This window comes from Pelodiscus sinensis, chromosome 15, assembly GCF_052426305.1.
Source record: "Pelodiscus sinensis isolate ZL-2025 chromosome 15, ASM5242630v1, whole genome shotgun sequence".
In the NCBI taxonomy this organism is placed as follows: Eukaryota; Metazoa; Chordata; order Testudines; family Trionychidae; genus Pelodiscus; species Pelodiscus sinensis.
In genome coordinates this window covers 35,943,726-35,959,092 of record NC_143066.1, presented here as the reverse complement: position 1 = coordinate 35,959,092, position 15,367 = coordinate 35,943,726, and the positions used below count along the sequence as shown (strand labels likewise).

At 59.4% G+C, this 15,367-nt stretch overlaps 1 protein-coding gene across 1 annotated transcript in view; it reads right to left on the bottom strand.

The window, feature by feature from the left end:
* Positions 1-287: 287 nt before the first annotated feature.
* The window catches only part of MYO15A (myosin XVA), a 92,028-nt gene continuing 76,948 nt past the window's right edge, over positions 288-15,367 (bottom strand). The window contains exons 58-64 of the mRNA XM_089782282.1: positions 14,978-15,074; positions 11,661-11,821; positions 7,847-7,980; positions 5,822-5,955; positions 4,814-4,947; positions 3,643-3,783; positions 288-511 (exon numbers count right to left, since the gene is read on the bottom strand). Of these exons, the coding sequence (XP_089638408.1) occupies positions 410-511; positions 3,643-3,783; positions 4,814-4,947; positions 5,822-5,955; positions 7,847-7,980; positions 11,661-11,821; positions 14,978-15,074 (903 nt within the window). The 3' untranslated portion in view covers positions 288-409. The remainder of the gene's footprint in view (positions 512-3,642; positions 3,784-4,813; positions 4,948-5,821; positions 5,956-7,846; positions 7,981-11,660; positions 11,822-14,977; positions 15,075-15,367) is intronic.

Here is a 15,367-nt window from a genome sequence, read left to right as displayed (position 1 = left end):
GGTGTTTGCAGTCCGCGAGAGGTTAGCCTGCTAGGCCCTTGATACGGACAGATGTGCAACACCGCGCATGTCCTGCATACGGCCAATCTGACAATACGTTGCGAGTAAAGGGACAGATTAAATACACCCGATTCCGGAAAAAGGTCGTGACCTTCGTCCAGGAGGGCAGTTATTAAACACAAATTAAGGCATCCGTGTTCACCTGTTAACTGGCCAGACTGCATTCCCCATACGCTTAACCCCTCCCACCTCACCTGTGGTCTGGAACTCCCCCGTCCCACCCCTCAGCCCCATGCCACTGAAATGGGCAGAGCTACGCTGATTGGGACCAGCTGAGCATCCGTCCCATCAGTGTCTATAGTTAGTCCCTGCTGGCGTGTGCAAGTGTGTGCGTGTTGAACAGGCCTGATCAGAGCAGCGTGATCTCGCTGGGGGGGAGGGTCAGTCTCTTCTCGCGTGCGCACAGCAGGCTTTCCACGTGGGTGGCGATCACGCGGCACAGCTCCAGGCCCTGAGGAGGGAAGGAAGCCCAGTGGCGCGTTACGGCATTTTCACTCTGGTGACCTCCCCGCCCTCCCCCCCCACGGCAAGGCACACGATGAATCGCACTCCTGGGCTGGCCCCGGAATTGTCTGACAGCCGCTGCTCCTGCAATGGCGAAAGCCGAACCCTTGTCATGCACCTCTGTGAGAACCTGCGCTTGAGCACGGGCAAGCCAGGACCCTGCTGCCTCTGCACTCGCAGCGTGGCTGCCCTGGACCGATAATGGCGTCTGCCGGCAAGGGTGCAACGCGGTGCGATCCTGTGGGACTCACAGGGCCCAATCCTGAGAGGCACTAAGTGCCCCCCGCTGCTGCCGAGCGCCACCCGCGCCTACTGCTGTCACTGGGAGCCAAGGTCACTCAGCCTGGAGGTCACCAGGACCTGGCTCCAGCCATTTTCTGCTGCTCCTTCTCTTTGTGGCTGGCCCTTCTCTCTACCTGCTGTCCGGCAGTAGCTCCCTTTGGCGCTTGCTTGGAATCGCTAGGAAACCCCCCTCACTCTGGCCCGGCCCGTGGGGCAGTGTTGGAGGTGCCTTTTTCCAAAGCAGCCATCACGTCGGGCAGCCCCTGCTTCTATCATGTCCCCCACGTCCGGCGAGCAGTGCCCCCGAGCTGCAAACCACACGCAGCCGGGGCACAAGAAAGGACACCGATCAGCTCCTGACGCTGGCAGCGAGATCCTCGGAAAGGGGCCGTGGGTGATAAGGAGCCGCGGGTCTCCTGCTGCCCCATGCTGGGCTTTAAACCACAAGGCCACTTCCCCTCTGCAGCCTGCAAGAGGAACGGAAATTGCTCCTGGCACGGCCATAAAGCCCTGGGATGATCTCCTCAGGCCTCCGGCTGCAGTTACAAGGAGAAGCAGCTAAGGGGCCTTAGCTTTGGAGACTGATGGGGGAGCTGGTTACCTGTCAGGGCAGGATTTCATTGGGGTTTAGACTCAGGGGGTGCATCTGGGTGGCAGTCGGGGGGCCTGACTGCAGTGCGACTAACTGTACCGAGATAGATTTAACCCAGCAGCTGCGGTAACATCAGCAGGGAAGCTGCGGCAGCTTGGACTGCAGCGTGGGCCGATACTTGCGCAGGTCACCTGCACTGAAGTCTGTGCCCAGCTAGTGTTCAGCTGGCTTTGGCCAAAGGGAACATGTATCTATCCATGCAGGCCGCCGACACTCTGAGCTTGTCTCACTTGGCTTCCCTTGTATTTAAGCAGCTGCCTCCATGAGCTGGTTGTCCGAGCCAGCTGGGCAGGGAAAAAGCCAAGCCTGTGACGAGGCAATCCGCCTGCACTTACATGGTGTGTGGAGATACCGGGACTGCACGTGAAAAGCAGGTAACTGCTCACACAGACCGGCCTGCTTAGCACAGACGCCGCACACTCCCTGCGGGGGCTGCTGAGCTCCTAACTTATCTGAAGATGTGTCTCTTGCTTTGCTGAGGCGGAGCGTGTGGTCCAGGGGCACCGTTGTGCAGCGATCCCGGAAGAAACAGGCTGGGCTGGTGTTGGCTTTACTGTGTTTCTGTACCCTCCTCAAATACAACCCCCACATGCATTCTTTCTGGAAGGCAGCCGCTACCTACCATCTGCAAGTTTCGCTTCAGAGATCCGAGGGAAGGAGCCAGGAGAAAGCCGAAAGGAGACAGTAGGAAGAGAAGTGACATGGAAAGAATTAAAGGAGAGAAGGCAGAATGGGTCATGTGGAGCCTTCTCTGGGCTGTATTGGCCTGATGAGACATGCACCCTGGTTGTGTTCGATACCTCCCCTCCCTGAGTCTCTTCCTGGTGGGTTCTGTGCTCCCTGCAACCTGCTGGCCAGGGCCACTGGTGTCTTTATTGTGTTGTAATACAGGGGGCCTCACAAGTGCTGTGTAGAGGGTGTCTGTGGCCCTCTGGAGCACGTCTCATAGAACCATAGAATCAGAGCTCATCGAGTCCAACGCCCGCTCGTAACAGGGCCGAGCCCAACTCAATCACCCCAGCCAGGGCTTTGTCAAGACGAGACTTCAAAACCTCTAGGGATGGAGATTCCACCCCTACCCTAGGGAACCCAGCCCAGCGCTTCACCACCCTCCTAGGGAAATCGTTTTTCCTAATATCCAACCTCGACCTCCCCCACTGCAACTTGAGACCATTGCTCCTCGTTCTGCCGTCTGCCACCCCTGAGAACAGCCTCTTGGGAACCCCCCTTCAGGTAGTTAAAGGAGGCTATCAAATCCCCCCTCCCTTCTCTTCGGTAGACTAAATAATCCCCAAATCCCTCAGACGCTCCTCTTAGAGAACATGTTCTCCAGCCCCCTCGTTTTTAGTGCCCTCCACTGGCCTCTTTCCAATGTGGCCACCTCCTTTCTATAGTGGGGGGCCCAGAATTGGACACAATACTCCAGATGCGGCCTCACGAGTGCTGAATAGAGGGAATCATCGCTTCCCTAGATCTGCTGGCAATGCTCCTCCTACTGCAGCCCAATGTGCCGTTAGCCTTCTTGGCTACTAGGGCGCCCTGTTGACTCTTCTGAGGCTTCTCATCCCCAGGCCCTTTTCTGCCCAACAGCTGCTGAGCCAGTCGGCCGTTTGTGGGGAGGGACCATAGCAGGTCCACAGCCTGCGCTCCCCGCTCTCACCTCTCACTGAGGTGGGGGGGTTAGATAGGGAACAGTTGCCCCTGCTGGGCTCTCCCCTCCCCAGGCGACACAGAGGACAGTCACACCTACGACACCTGTGGCAGTGCCACCCAGTCTCCATGGGGCACACTGGCGAGAGGGCGTTGCCTAGCTCCAGGCAGGGGGTGCATGGAGTCAAGGACCTGCCAGCCCCTCCCCTACCCACAGTGGTGTGGGAGAGACCTTGCAGGGCAGTTTTCGGGGGCTCCTGGCAGCCTGCTCCCTGCAGAGGGGACCCAGGCAGGCTGGGCTGCATCCCGCCAGCCTTGCTGCTAGCGAGTGGGGCCATTCCGCCCACAAATCCCTGGGCAGCCAACCACCCAGAGTCACTAACCGAGTCCAAATGGCCATGCACGTTGCAGGGAGGTAATACAATCCTGCCCTGCACCACCTCCTGCCTCTGGATAGGGCTGGGGAGCTTAAGGGGCTCATCTGCCCTCCGTACCTGCTCCAGCTGCAGCTGCGTCACCCTCTGTGACACCAAGTCTCCCAGCATGATCTCCACGTAGGGGTAGCTGGAGCCGGCCGTGGGCCGCTGGGTCCGGGTGGACTGGATCTCCTTCAGCGAGAACTTCACAATCAGCTCCTGGGGCGGCAGGGCAGCTCCTTTAGACATGCACCCCCCACCAGGGATACACTCCCTTATGTACAGCCTATGAGCCCCTTCCTACCCTGCCATGGCCTTTTATCATTGCAATCGTGCTTAGGAGCCAGCGTCAGAGACCGGACTCCACCACGCCAGGGGCTGTACAAACCCAGAACAACAGGACAGGCCTGGCCACAAAGAGCTTCCAATCTAACCCTAGGACAGGAGACTCTCATGGATACCGAGGTGGGAGGGGAACACCAGGAAACAAGAACAGCTACCCCTGCCTTGGGCCCTTTGGGTAACCCATCTCCAACAGTCGTTGCAAAATTGCTGGGGCTCACGTGGAACAGCTTTGCACTGAGAGGCAGACCCAAGCTGGGGTGGCCACTCTATGGACAGGACACCCCCCAGGCCACTGGGCTTAGCCCCGTGGTCCGGTCCAACGGGGAGGGTCGCAGCGACAGCAGAATTAAGCCATTGCCCGACAGAGAGGAGGCTCCGGTGTCTCACAGGCGGGTCGCTGCCATGGGAGGCACAAGGCTGAGCTCTGGGGGGCCTCTGTGTTGGGGCTGCCAGGGCAGTCGGGAGGGAGGGGGAGATCTCAGCCCTCGCAGCACAATGTGGTGCTTTCACGCTGACTTCCAAATTGAGGGCATTGGCCCTTTACTGGCCTGGTCGGGAGCAGGTGGCTGCTGGGAAGCCCCTGGCCCCCTGCCAATCTGCCCACTGCCCGTCTGGATGGGTTCCACTCTCGGAGCCAGCCCTCCTAGGGCAGAGGTCACCCCAGTGGGCTACGGCCAGGCCGACGTGCTCCTGTCCCTTTCAGAGGGGAAGCAGCTGGCCCAAACTTGCAGGGGCCGTTCAGCTCTTTGCATGCCCCGGGGGCTCTCCTGGAGCCCCCCCCATGCTGGCGGGTAGCCCTCCGAGCCTGAGCCAGCCCACACGTACGCCAGGCCTTGGCCATCACTGCACATGGCATGTCAGGAGAGGGACCGGGCAAGGGCTGCCTGCTGCCCCCCACACCTACGTGGGTGTCCTTGTTGAGGAAGTTGAGCCCGTTCTGGTTGACAGCCAGGATGCACGGCGAGACGATGGCGTTGTTGCTGCAGCTCTGGATGTAGAAGAAGGAAGAGCCGAACATGGGGAAGGCGCTCAGGAGCCCTGCCCAGACAACATGCAGTCAGCAAAGACCTGCCCTGGGCTGAGCCATGTGGGATAGGGCCACAGGGATGTAAGGGGGGGCCATTGAGGCAGGCGGTAGTACTGACACTGTCCAGTAGGGGGTGGCATTAGGTCCTACCACCCTGCTGGTGGAAGCTGCTCTGGCCCCGCCCCTTCTAAACATCCTACAGCTGCTCTGGCCCCGCCCCTTCTATAGAGCCCCGCCCCCTCTGGGCTCTCCCGGGCTGTCTGTTCTGGCGCGAGGCTCTGCGTGGAGGCCAGCTGCTTGGGGAGAGCATCAGGCCCTCTGCGAGGGCTAGAATCAAATCAGCACCAAGCCTGGCAGGTGCTTCAGTCTAACTCTGGGGCTGGGACCCTCACAGCAGGGACAGCCCGTCCTGGGGGATTTCAGCTCTTTGCACCTGGCGGGGGCATCGCAGGGGCCTCAACTCCCCCCTGGCTCGGCACGCCCGGTTCCCCACACGGCACACCCGGTCTCTTGCACAGCTTCCGCCTCAGCCTCTGCTGCTGGCTTGGGAGTCGTTTGGGAAGCGACATTTTGCGTCGCTGACGAATGAGCAGAAGCCAGGACACCCAGGGGAGCACTAAGGGCATGGCAGGAACCTGGGGGGCACAGCTGAGACCTGCCGCTGCCAAGGCCCAGCCATGGTGTGGGGCAGCCAGGGGGCTCCTCTCTGTTGCTGGGGCCCAGGGCAGGCCTGAGCTGTTCTATCCCAGGCTCTGCCCCACCTGCAACCACGATCTCCTCTGATCTAGGAGCTCCCCAAATCCCGGCTCGGCCGGCTCCCAGCAGCGGCTCCCTCGCGAGCGTGGCCACGTTGCCCACCCCCGGTCCCGGCAGGGGCTGGCTTACCGAGGAACTGAGCTCTGGCCTGGTGGGCGCTCAGGGCCTGGACCTGCGGCATATGCTGCAGCACCATGTTGAGCCACGACTGAGGCTTCAGCGCCCGGCAGAACTGGGGCGGGACGTAACCCTGCACCTCGTGGCTGCGGGGGGAGGGAGAGAGACAGGGAAAGGTCACAGCCCGCCCCAGGCAAACACCCCCTGCCCCTGTCGCAGGATGGAAAACCCGCCCCAGCCATCCCCCAGTGCGTGCTGGGCCGCAGAGAGCCGGGCGCGGAGGAGAACACAGATCCCGCCCGGGCTAAAACAGCCGGGCTCAGCCCTGAGAGGGACCCCTCACCTGCTGGTCCCCTTGCTGACGGGGAGTCCCTCATCCCTGCCAACGGGGGATTCCCCAACCCCCTCCCAATTCACCACATCCCGCCTCGGTCCCTCCCACCAGTCGATAGCGGAGCCGTATGGCAGGGGGGTGCATCCGAGCACAGGCCCCACCCTGCAGTGACTCACACATGCACCTAGCTTTGTGTCCCCCCTTCCATCACATGCCTATGGGGGGCCGAGCGGGCTGATGAGTGTTTCCCCCGCAGGCCGCCTGCCCTCTGCTCACTGCCACTTCCCTCGGAGCCGCTCTGCTCCTTAGGGCACTAACCAGAGTCCCCTGGTCTGGTTAGCAGGGGGAGTCAGAGCAGCTCTGCACCTCCACGCAGGGCCCGGCAGCGGGAGTCCCGGAGACAAGGGCACGTACCCAGAGTTCAGTCTGAATACGCGGCAAACCTTGGCTGGACCTGCCAGCTGATCTGCGCCCTGTTAGGAATTCAGTGAGGTCCAGGGGCTGGGCAGACCCAGGCGGATCGGATTGCAGGGTCTGCCCGCAGGCAGCTACGCGCTCAGCCTGGAGGACCGGGGAGGCGAGCCACCAAGCGGACACTGCTGCCAGGACACCCAAGCCACAAGGCAGCCTCAGTCCACGGTGCTTGGTCCGGGACCGAAACTCCTACCTGAGTTCATCTTTCTGCTCATTTAGGGATTATGGAAGTGGAGGGGATTCTCTCACCTTTCCTCCTGCCTCAGGCTGCTCCCCAGGGGGCGGCGGCTTCGCACTCGCCTGAAAGCTGTGCCCCCCATGAGTCAAACTCCAGGAATTCCCCGGCCGCAAGGGCCGTGTGGGATCTAGTTCCCCGCCACAGGAATGGTCAGACTCCGATTTGAGACCCGCCTTTTGCATCGTCTCATTGCGGGCAGCCACTTCCCCACGCGAGCGCCGCGCTGGGGGCTGTTCTGCGCCGTCGCCCAGGGGTTCGGAGCCCCCGGGTTCAGCGCCGCCATGGTGCCAGCAGTCTTCCCCGAGTTCCTGCATCCACTCTGGGGCTGGGCTCCCCCTGGGATCTCGCTGGGACGCTGGGGACACGGCCCCACTATTCTAGGCGCTGCAGCCAGCCGAGCCGCCCTATAACTCTTTCCCGGTGAATCGTGGGAGAGCTTGTCTGTTCTTGTGGGCATTCGGGGGACCTGTGGGAAGGCCTGGGAGGACTATCCATGCTCTTTAGCCAGCATCCTCACTGCAGATCAGCCTCAGTGGCAATGGATCCAGGCTCTCACCCAGCCAGGCCAGCAACCTGAGTCAAAAGCACCACTACACTCGGCCCAGACTGTTAGAGGTGGGTTAGACACGGGGTGACTGCAGTGAAGACAGACCCTGGGGAGGCCCATCAGGTCATACCGATGCCGATGCCACCTCGTCTGTCTATAGCATGTGCCCTCGGCGGACCTGGAGGCACTATGCAAGCAATGGGGCCGGACGTATCACACGTAGGTTTTACAGCCAAACGAGATTAGGCAGAGAGCGGCTAAGTGACTCCCCCAAGGTCGCCCAATGAGTAAGTGGCGAAGTGTGGAACAGAACCTAATTCTCACTCCTCTGCTCCAGCCACTAGCCGGGCTCCCCCCTCACTAAGGCGCGAATGCACCGCGCTGAGACACCAGCCGTGGCTAGCGGGGTACGCCCAGCGCCGCCAGGCCCAGCCAGGGACCTACACGGTGGGCAGGTAGATGCTGTCCTTGGCTCGGTGCTGGAGGGCTGCCAGCTTGGAGACCTGCTGGCGCTGCTGGTCGCTGGGCTGCTGGGGAGGTAGGACGCTGAAGAGTCCCTTGAGGTAATCGGGCAGGACCTGCAAGAAGGCGCAGAGCAGGGCGGGAGTGAACGGGAGCTGCTGGGCGCAGGAAAGGCTGGTCCTGGGGTGGATTCGTTCGCACCCACAGACACCACGGCGAGGGCCACGGCACAACCCCACCGGACGCAGGCTGAGGCCCCGAGTCAGCAAAGCATGTAACTTCCCATGTGGGGGGGGGTATCCCCGAAGCCGTGGGCAGGAGGGGCAAGGGGACGGCCAGCAGCTGGCAGGACCAGAGCTTCTGGGCGACCCGGGAGCTAGCAGGAAAGCCTGGTGCTCACAGTAGGGGTCCGCCACCCCCCCAGCAGCAGTGGGGAAGCGGAGCAAGGCGGCCCCTGCTCGCTCAGCTCTCGCAGCGCATCGCTTGGGGGAGGGGAAGGGACCACCCTAGGGACCCCTGTTCCCATGGACTTCAGAGAGAAGTGTGGGCTCGAGAGCCTTTCTGACCAGATGCTTTCCAGACTGTGCGCGCGCATGCAGACCCCCCCCTTCAGGACACAGGCGCCTGGTGCCTGCAGGGCGAGGGGTGGAGGGAGGACGGTGTATGGCGGGGGCCCGAGGGCTCCCCTTTTGGCCATTGGCGGGGACACAGGGGAGATGTCACCACAAGGTGCCTGTGCCCCAGGACACACGCGTAGATGAGTCAGGGAGGATGCCCGAGGAAGGGAGGCACCTGAGAAATGCAGGGGGACCAGGGGCACTCGGGGACTGGCTGGGCAGGGAGACTGGGCCGGGGAAAGAGAGGGGCCAGGGGAAGAAGGTGGAGATGTGGAGGGAAAAGGGCAGCAGGAGACTAGCTTGAGGGAAATGGGCTCAGAAGCTCTGCCCACTAGAGCACACGCCCCATCACATGCTGGAATGGGACCCCAGATGTCGGAGTCTCACCATTCCTCCACAAGCATCAAATATCCCTGCAGCCTTCTGGCTCAGTCCCAACCCCTGCTAGTGCTGGTCCACACAGAAGATGATAAGCTGTGTCCCCGCTAATGTTTTCCATCCATGCGTGGAATAAATTTTGTTCTGTGCGCCAAGGCATGTGCCGATGTGCACCACCAGTAGCAACACACACTGCCAGCTATGGGCACTGTGCTAATAAGCCAGGTGGCACCTGACTCTCTCCTGGGTGGCCACCCAACCCCCCAGTTTCCAGGTTGGCGTGCTGACAACCTCCTATTGCAGCACTCCAGTAACTCTGGTAGCTCACGTGGCAGAGGTCTGGGCGACAGGTCTAAGGGTTCCAACCCTCCCGACGACCCACATGGATGGCAATGCGAGGCCACATGATGAGACCGCAGGGGGATTTCTTGCTTGTCAGTAAGCCGAGGAAATCGCACACAGCAAGTGACATTAAAGAACAGTGTTAAGGCTGCCAAGTCAAGCACACACATTAGCGAATGCCAGAACAAGCACGTAAACAAATAAATACAAAGCACAGGCTAAATAACACAATACTGATAACTTTGTTAAAAAAAAGAAAAGGCCAGAATTAAGGTGCTTTTGCAGCCTTAATGTGGCCCCCTTGTACATGCACTATAGGATACAATCTTTAATCACATGATCACGTCTTATTTTTTCCACAGGCCTCATTCAATGCCCAGGACGGATCTGCTCTGGGGATGAGTCAGGGCTCTGTAATGAAGGCGGATGTTGGCTGTTGGACCCTGATTTATTTGTTGCAGAAGTGAAAAGTGACCGAGGCAGGGGACTGCAGGAAGAGAAAGGAGGCTCCGTTGAAAGCTGTGCGGGAGAACTGGAGTCTATCCCCATCTCTGCCACTGAGTTTCTGTGTGATTCTGGGCATGTCCCTTAACCCAAACTTTTCAGAAGTGGTCACTGATGGTGTGTTCTTCATTTTCTCAGTGGCCACTTGACACCCAGGGGTCTGATGTGCAGACGTGCTGAGAGCTCACAGCTGCAGCTACAGTCAATGGGAGCTGGGCTTTGAACCCACAGAGCTAAGGGGCTGTGAAAAACCAGGACCAAAGCGTCCCAAATGGGGCACCCAAAATTAGTGGAAAATTTTTACCGGTGCCTCAGTTCCTCAGCTGTGAAATGGGGATTACCCCACCCCCACATCCCAGGGATCGTGTGATGATAAAGCCACTAACATCTGCAAAGAGATCAGATGCTACAGCGATGAGCTGCAGAGAAAAGCCCAGGAGGAAACGAATGGTTCTGTCTTCAGAGCTGGGTCTGAAGAGCATGCTGCAGCCAAGGCTTGCAATCACACTCTGGCCAAGGCGAAACCGAAATGCTGAACAGTTGCTTATTACATGAAAACCACCCCCCTGTGCACTGAATGAGGCTGTGTCCAGTGGGGAAAAAAAACAGTCCATGATCATGTTAGGAAAGCCTGTATCCTAATGCACGGGCACAAGCCGGCTGAGTGACAAGTGCACAGGGGCACCGGCAATTTTGGCATCCTCTGACTTTTCAGAGCTTGGCTTTGCAACCTTCCCAATGTTTTCCTAGCGTCATTTTTTGGTGTAATGTGTGTGTGTGTGAAACAGGAATGACAAGGAGCGGACAGGCCAGGGGTGAGCAAGATCCAGCCCGTGGGCCACATCCGGTCCACCAAGCCATTTGATCCGACCCACAGCGGCCCTACTACATCCCCGCCCCAGGTCAATCGAAATGCGGGGGTGGGGGAGTGTGCGAAGTCATTTGCTGTTCAAAGTGGGTGGCGACTCCCTCTCCTCGTCAAGGGCGCATGGCACCTTGAGCAGTGGTTCCCAAACTTTTTGGCATCACACCCCCTTTCTGATTTTTGAGAAACCCGCACACACACACCCCCAATAGAAGCAAAACTTGTTGAGCAAAAAAAAAAAAAAAGCCGTTTAAGAGCAGAGTGGGTATTGCCCTTTTAAGGTGGCTGAGCAGACTGACGAACCAGCCTCTTTCTTGGGGGCGGGGGGACTGGGTTGCCTTGCACCCCCCCTGGAATTTCTTCGTGCCTCCAGGGGGGCATGCCCCCCAGTTTGGGAACCCATGACCTAGAGGGGGCCACCAGTTGCTTTGAAGAGCGAATGACTTTGTGCGTTGCCCCGCCCCAGGTGTTGATTGGCCTAGGGGTGGGGGAGCACACAAAGTCTCCTTCCTCTGCCAGGGACACACAGCAGGCAGCACTTAGGCTGTGTCCAGATTCAGGGGTTTTTTCGAAAAAAGTAGCCTTTTTTCGAAAAAACTTCCCCTGCGTCCAGACTCAAGCTGCAGTCTTTCGAAATTAATTCGAAAGAACGCGGCTTTTCTTTCGATGGCAGTAAACCTCAATTTACGAGGAAGAACGCCTTCTTTCGAAAGTTCCTCTTTCGAAAGAAGGCGTTCTTCAATGTAAATAGGGCTTCTTCAAAAGAGAGCATCCAGACTCACTGGATGCTTTCTTTCGAAAAAGCAAGCCTCTTTTTCGAAATTTCTCCGTGCAGTCTAGACGCTCTCTTTCGAAAGAGGCTTGCAGTCTAGACATAGCCTTAGAGGGACCCGCAACTAATCACCTGGCAGCAAGACACCAGGGCTAACCCCAGTGCTCTGCCAGGGGACTTTAATAACCGCGAGAGATCGGGAGCTTGAAAGGTGGCACTTCATCCCACTTCCGCTCCAGGCAAGGGCGGAGGAGGAGAACTAGGCCCGCCTTCAACTAACCCAACAGAGCCTCCGCCCCGCTGGGTCGGGGACGCTACCTGGTTATAGTGCATGGTGACATAGAGCTCATTGTCAAATTTCAGCGGCTGGGTCCAGATGACGCGCCGGTACCAGAACATGTAGCTGCTGTCCACTAGCTCCATCTCCGTGGCCACGTCCAGGATGTACTCCCGCCGGCTCAAGGGACGGACGTTCTGACCTGCGGGGAGCAGAGGGGAAGGGGCAATCGCGCGGCTGTGATGTTCAAGGCCGCCTGCCAAGGGAAAGCCAGCTGGGCTGCTCTGGTTTTACTCCTTTACGATGTATCCCAGGCCTGAAAGGGTCCTGCCTCCCCTCGGAGACTCTGGGGATGGCTGGAGAACTCAACGGGGTATGCAGAGCAGAACTAGCGCAGGCAGGAAAATGGATTCTCTGCTGCTCTTTGATGCTTTGGCTTGTCTCCACAGCTACGTAACCCTTGGGAGCAGGGCTCTCTTGTTTCAGAGTCCACCCCGCAGCCCGTTCCACTGGAAGCAGAGAAAGCTGCCAGACTGGTCCCCGTCTGATGGGCTGCGTCTACACAGGCTGGCGTAGCCCCGTCGGCATCTCCCCGCTGCCCTTGACCCTTTGTAAAGAAACCGCTGCACACGCCAACAGGAGATCGTGTGCCCGTGTCTGGACACCACCTCCCCGCACGTTGGCTACAGCAGCAGGGCTGGGGCTACGCTGGGGGGGTGGGAGGGGGTTGGTGGTGTGGGCATGTCGCTGGCTTGAGCAACATAGCTCTGCTGGAGGGGTTTTACGTGTAGCCTCAGTTGTCCGTCAGAAACAGGGAAGGCAAGACTGGCCATTCCTGATTGTTCTAAGAGAAAAACCAGGCACAATCCCCCTCCCCTCCGCTTTTCTTGTAAAGTCCAGGCCTTCTTTAACCTCGTCCCAAAAGGAGACATGCTGAGTCCGGGTTTCCTTCTGCAGGTCGGCCCTGAAAGCTTCAGGCTTTGGGGCACACAACTCCTGAGCACACTTTCTAACTCCACAGAGCCCTCACGCAGCTGGATGAATATGGGTGTCATCAGCCCCATGCTATAGATGGGGACACTGAGGCAAGAGGCACTGAATTGATTTGCCCCAGGTCACAGAACAAGTCGAAGGCAGAACTAGGGTTAGACCCTACTAGCCGGTGTCTCTGGACCATGCCGCCCCCGCCCCTGGCGCAGATCCCCTGCTGGGCATCAGATCGGCCAGGCAGACTCTCCATTCAGATCCCTGGGGCTCTGTTTCCGAGCAGAGACGTGTTGTTTTCAGCTGGTGCTAGCCCCGTAAAAGGCAGCGGAGGAGTGAGGGGATGGTGGGGCTAAGGCAGCGGGTGACATTCCTAGGTGATGCAGGATATGACTCAGATGTTATTTCCTGGCTGTTGCGGGACCAGCCATTAACTCGCCCACTGGCCAACGGGGCTGTGGTGGCAAGGAGGAGACAGGGAAGTGGGGGCTCCCCGCAGGATAACACGAGCAATTTCCTGTCTTTCCAGCCATTCAGAAGAAAGCTGAGGCCAGTCATTCACACCTCTCCCCCGGCATCTCCCTGGGGCTGGCATGGGAGTGGGGGAGCTGCCAGGGCAAGGTGAAAATACCATCCCGCAAAGGCAGCACATGCCTAGAGCCGGGCCCAGGGAAGGGCAAGAGGGAAACTTGCTCCGCTACGTGCACTGTCCCCGTCCGGTGCCTAGAGACGCCCAGGCTGCGATCCCGGCACCGCTGAGAAAGGACAGAGCTTGGCAGCTGCAGCTCTCGGGTGCCTTCCTCCTCTCACCACTGCCTGTGCCTTTTCCTTCCTCTCTGCTCCTCTCACCCAGCACGGAGAGGAAGGAAAAGGCACAGGCCGTGGTGGGAAGCTCCACGTTCCCACCCTGGGAACAAAGGAAGGATAAGGGGGGGTCAGAATGTAGGGAGGTTGGGGCCTCCCCTAGTGGCGCAGTGGATAAGGTATCTGCCTGCGAAGCCAGAGCCGTCCGGAGAGGCCTGGCACTGCCCGAGGCTGCCCAGAAAGGGGTGGGCTAGGACCTCGCTCATCGCAGGCCTCACTCAATCAGACCCTGTTTGTGCCCGGGCGGCCCACCGGGCACTGGATCGACTGGCGGTTGCCTCGCATGCCCACTGGCTGTTAGGAATACGCTACAAGAGAAACCTGCCCGGCACAGAACAGGGAGGCCTGTTCCTCAGGGAGGTTATGGGCTTTCCGTGCAGGGTTTCACCCCAGCCAGGAACGTGCATCACACGGGCTAAGCCTCCGGACACACCCACGGCTTAACCGAGATTAAAACATCCCTCGCACGCAATCCAGCCGGCGCGCCCTGGGCCGCTCAATTTCCTAGTCGTAGGATTTTCAAAAATGGTCAATTTCATGCTTTCAAGCTCACAGTTCACGGTGTTGTAAATGGAGGGGTGCTGGCCCCAAAAGGAGGAGTGGAGAAGGGGGGGTCACAAGGTTATTGTAGGGGGCTGCGGCACTGCTACCCTTGCTGCTGGCGGCGCTGCACTCAGAGCAGGGCAGCTGGAGAGCGATGGCTGCTGGCCGGGAGCCCAGCTCTGAAGGCACAGCCAGCAGCAGGAACAGGAGCAGCAGCACAGAAGGAAGGATGGGCTGCTATGGCATTGCCACCTTTATAGCTGCACTGCTGCCTGCAGAGCTGGGCCCTCCGTTAGCAGCCAGCCCTCTCTGAAAGCAGGGCAAAACTAAGGGTGTCAATACCATAACCCCCTAAAAGAACCCTGCGACCCCCTGCAACTCCCCTTTGGGCCAGGGCCCCCCGTTTGAGATGGTCTGCCCCATGAAATCGGTAGAGTACAGGGTAAAAACACCCAAAAGTCCAGATTTCATGGACCAGATAATTTGGTAGGGCCCTCTTCATTAGCGCTTGCTTGCTCCGTGCCTCAGTTTCCTCTCCCACCTGTGCTTGTTAACACTGTAAACTCTGGAGGGAAAGGCCTATCTGTGTGTGCCCAGCTCCCAGGACGATGGCGCCACTGGGATCTGTAGGCAATAACAAGCTGGGTGATGAATCTCTCTCCCGTGTTTTCAGTCATTTCCCTTCTCGTAATGGGGCAGCGTCTTGACCCCAACGATGGCCTGTACCATTGCTCCTCAAAGGAGGGGGAGCACCAGGGCTCTGGAGATGGGCCTCAGAAATGGGATCAGCCAAGAAGCCCCCCCATGCAATGCATTTGGGACCTGAGGAAGCCAGACGCTGGTCAGCTCTAGCTGCCCGTCTGTGGGCAGGCAATAGGGCGGGGTGGCAGAGGCAGGCTGATGGGCAGGACGGGCGGGGTGGCCGGGACCACTTTGGAGGAGACCGCTCCCCGCCCCCGAGACTCACCTCCATTGGTAACGGCGAAGATGACATATTCCTCCAGGGCCTCGGGCCGATGCAGCCCCATTTCATCGCACATCTCCTCGATCACGTCCAGCGCGACCTAGGGCGAGGGAAAACCACCCGCTGCCCCTCAAAGGCTGGGAAGGAGGGTCCAGCACGGGCAGCATGGCAAATGGGACTTCCTGAAGCGACCCCCCACCCCACCCCTCCTGTCGGCTTGGAGGGCCCGATCACGCCACAGGCTGCACTGCCGCCCAGGGTGGGCTTGGCACGCCGGAGCAGGCCCTGGAGAGGAGCCACCGGGGAATCTCCGGTGGGTTCAGAACGTGCCCAGAAGTTTGGGGAGCTTTGCCTCTCGGCGCTGGGGCTGGGCCAGCGACCCCAGGGGATCTC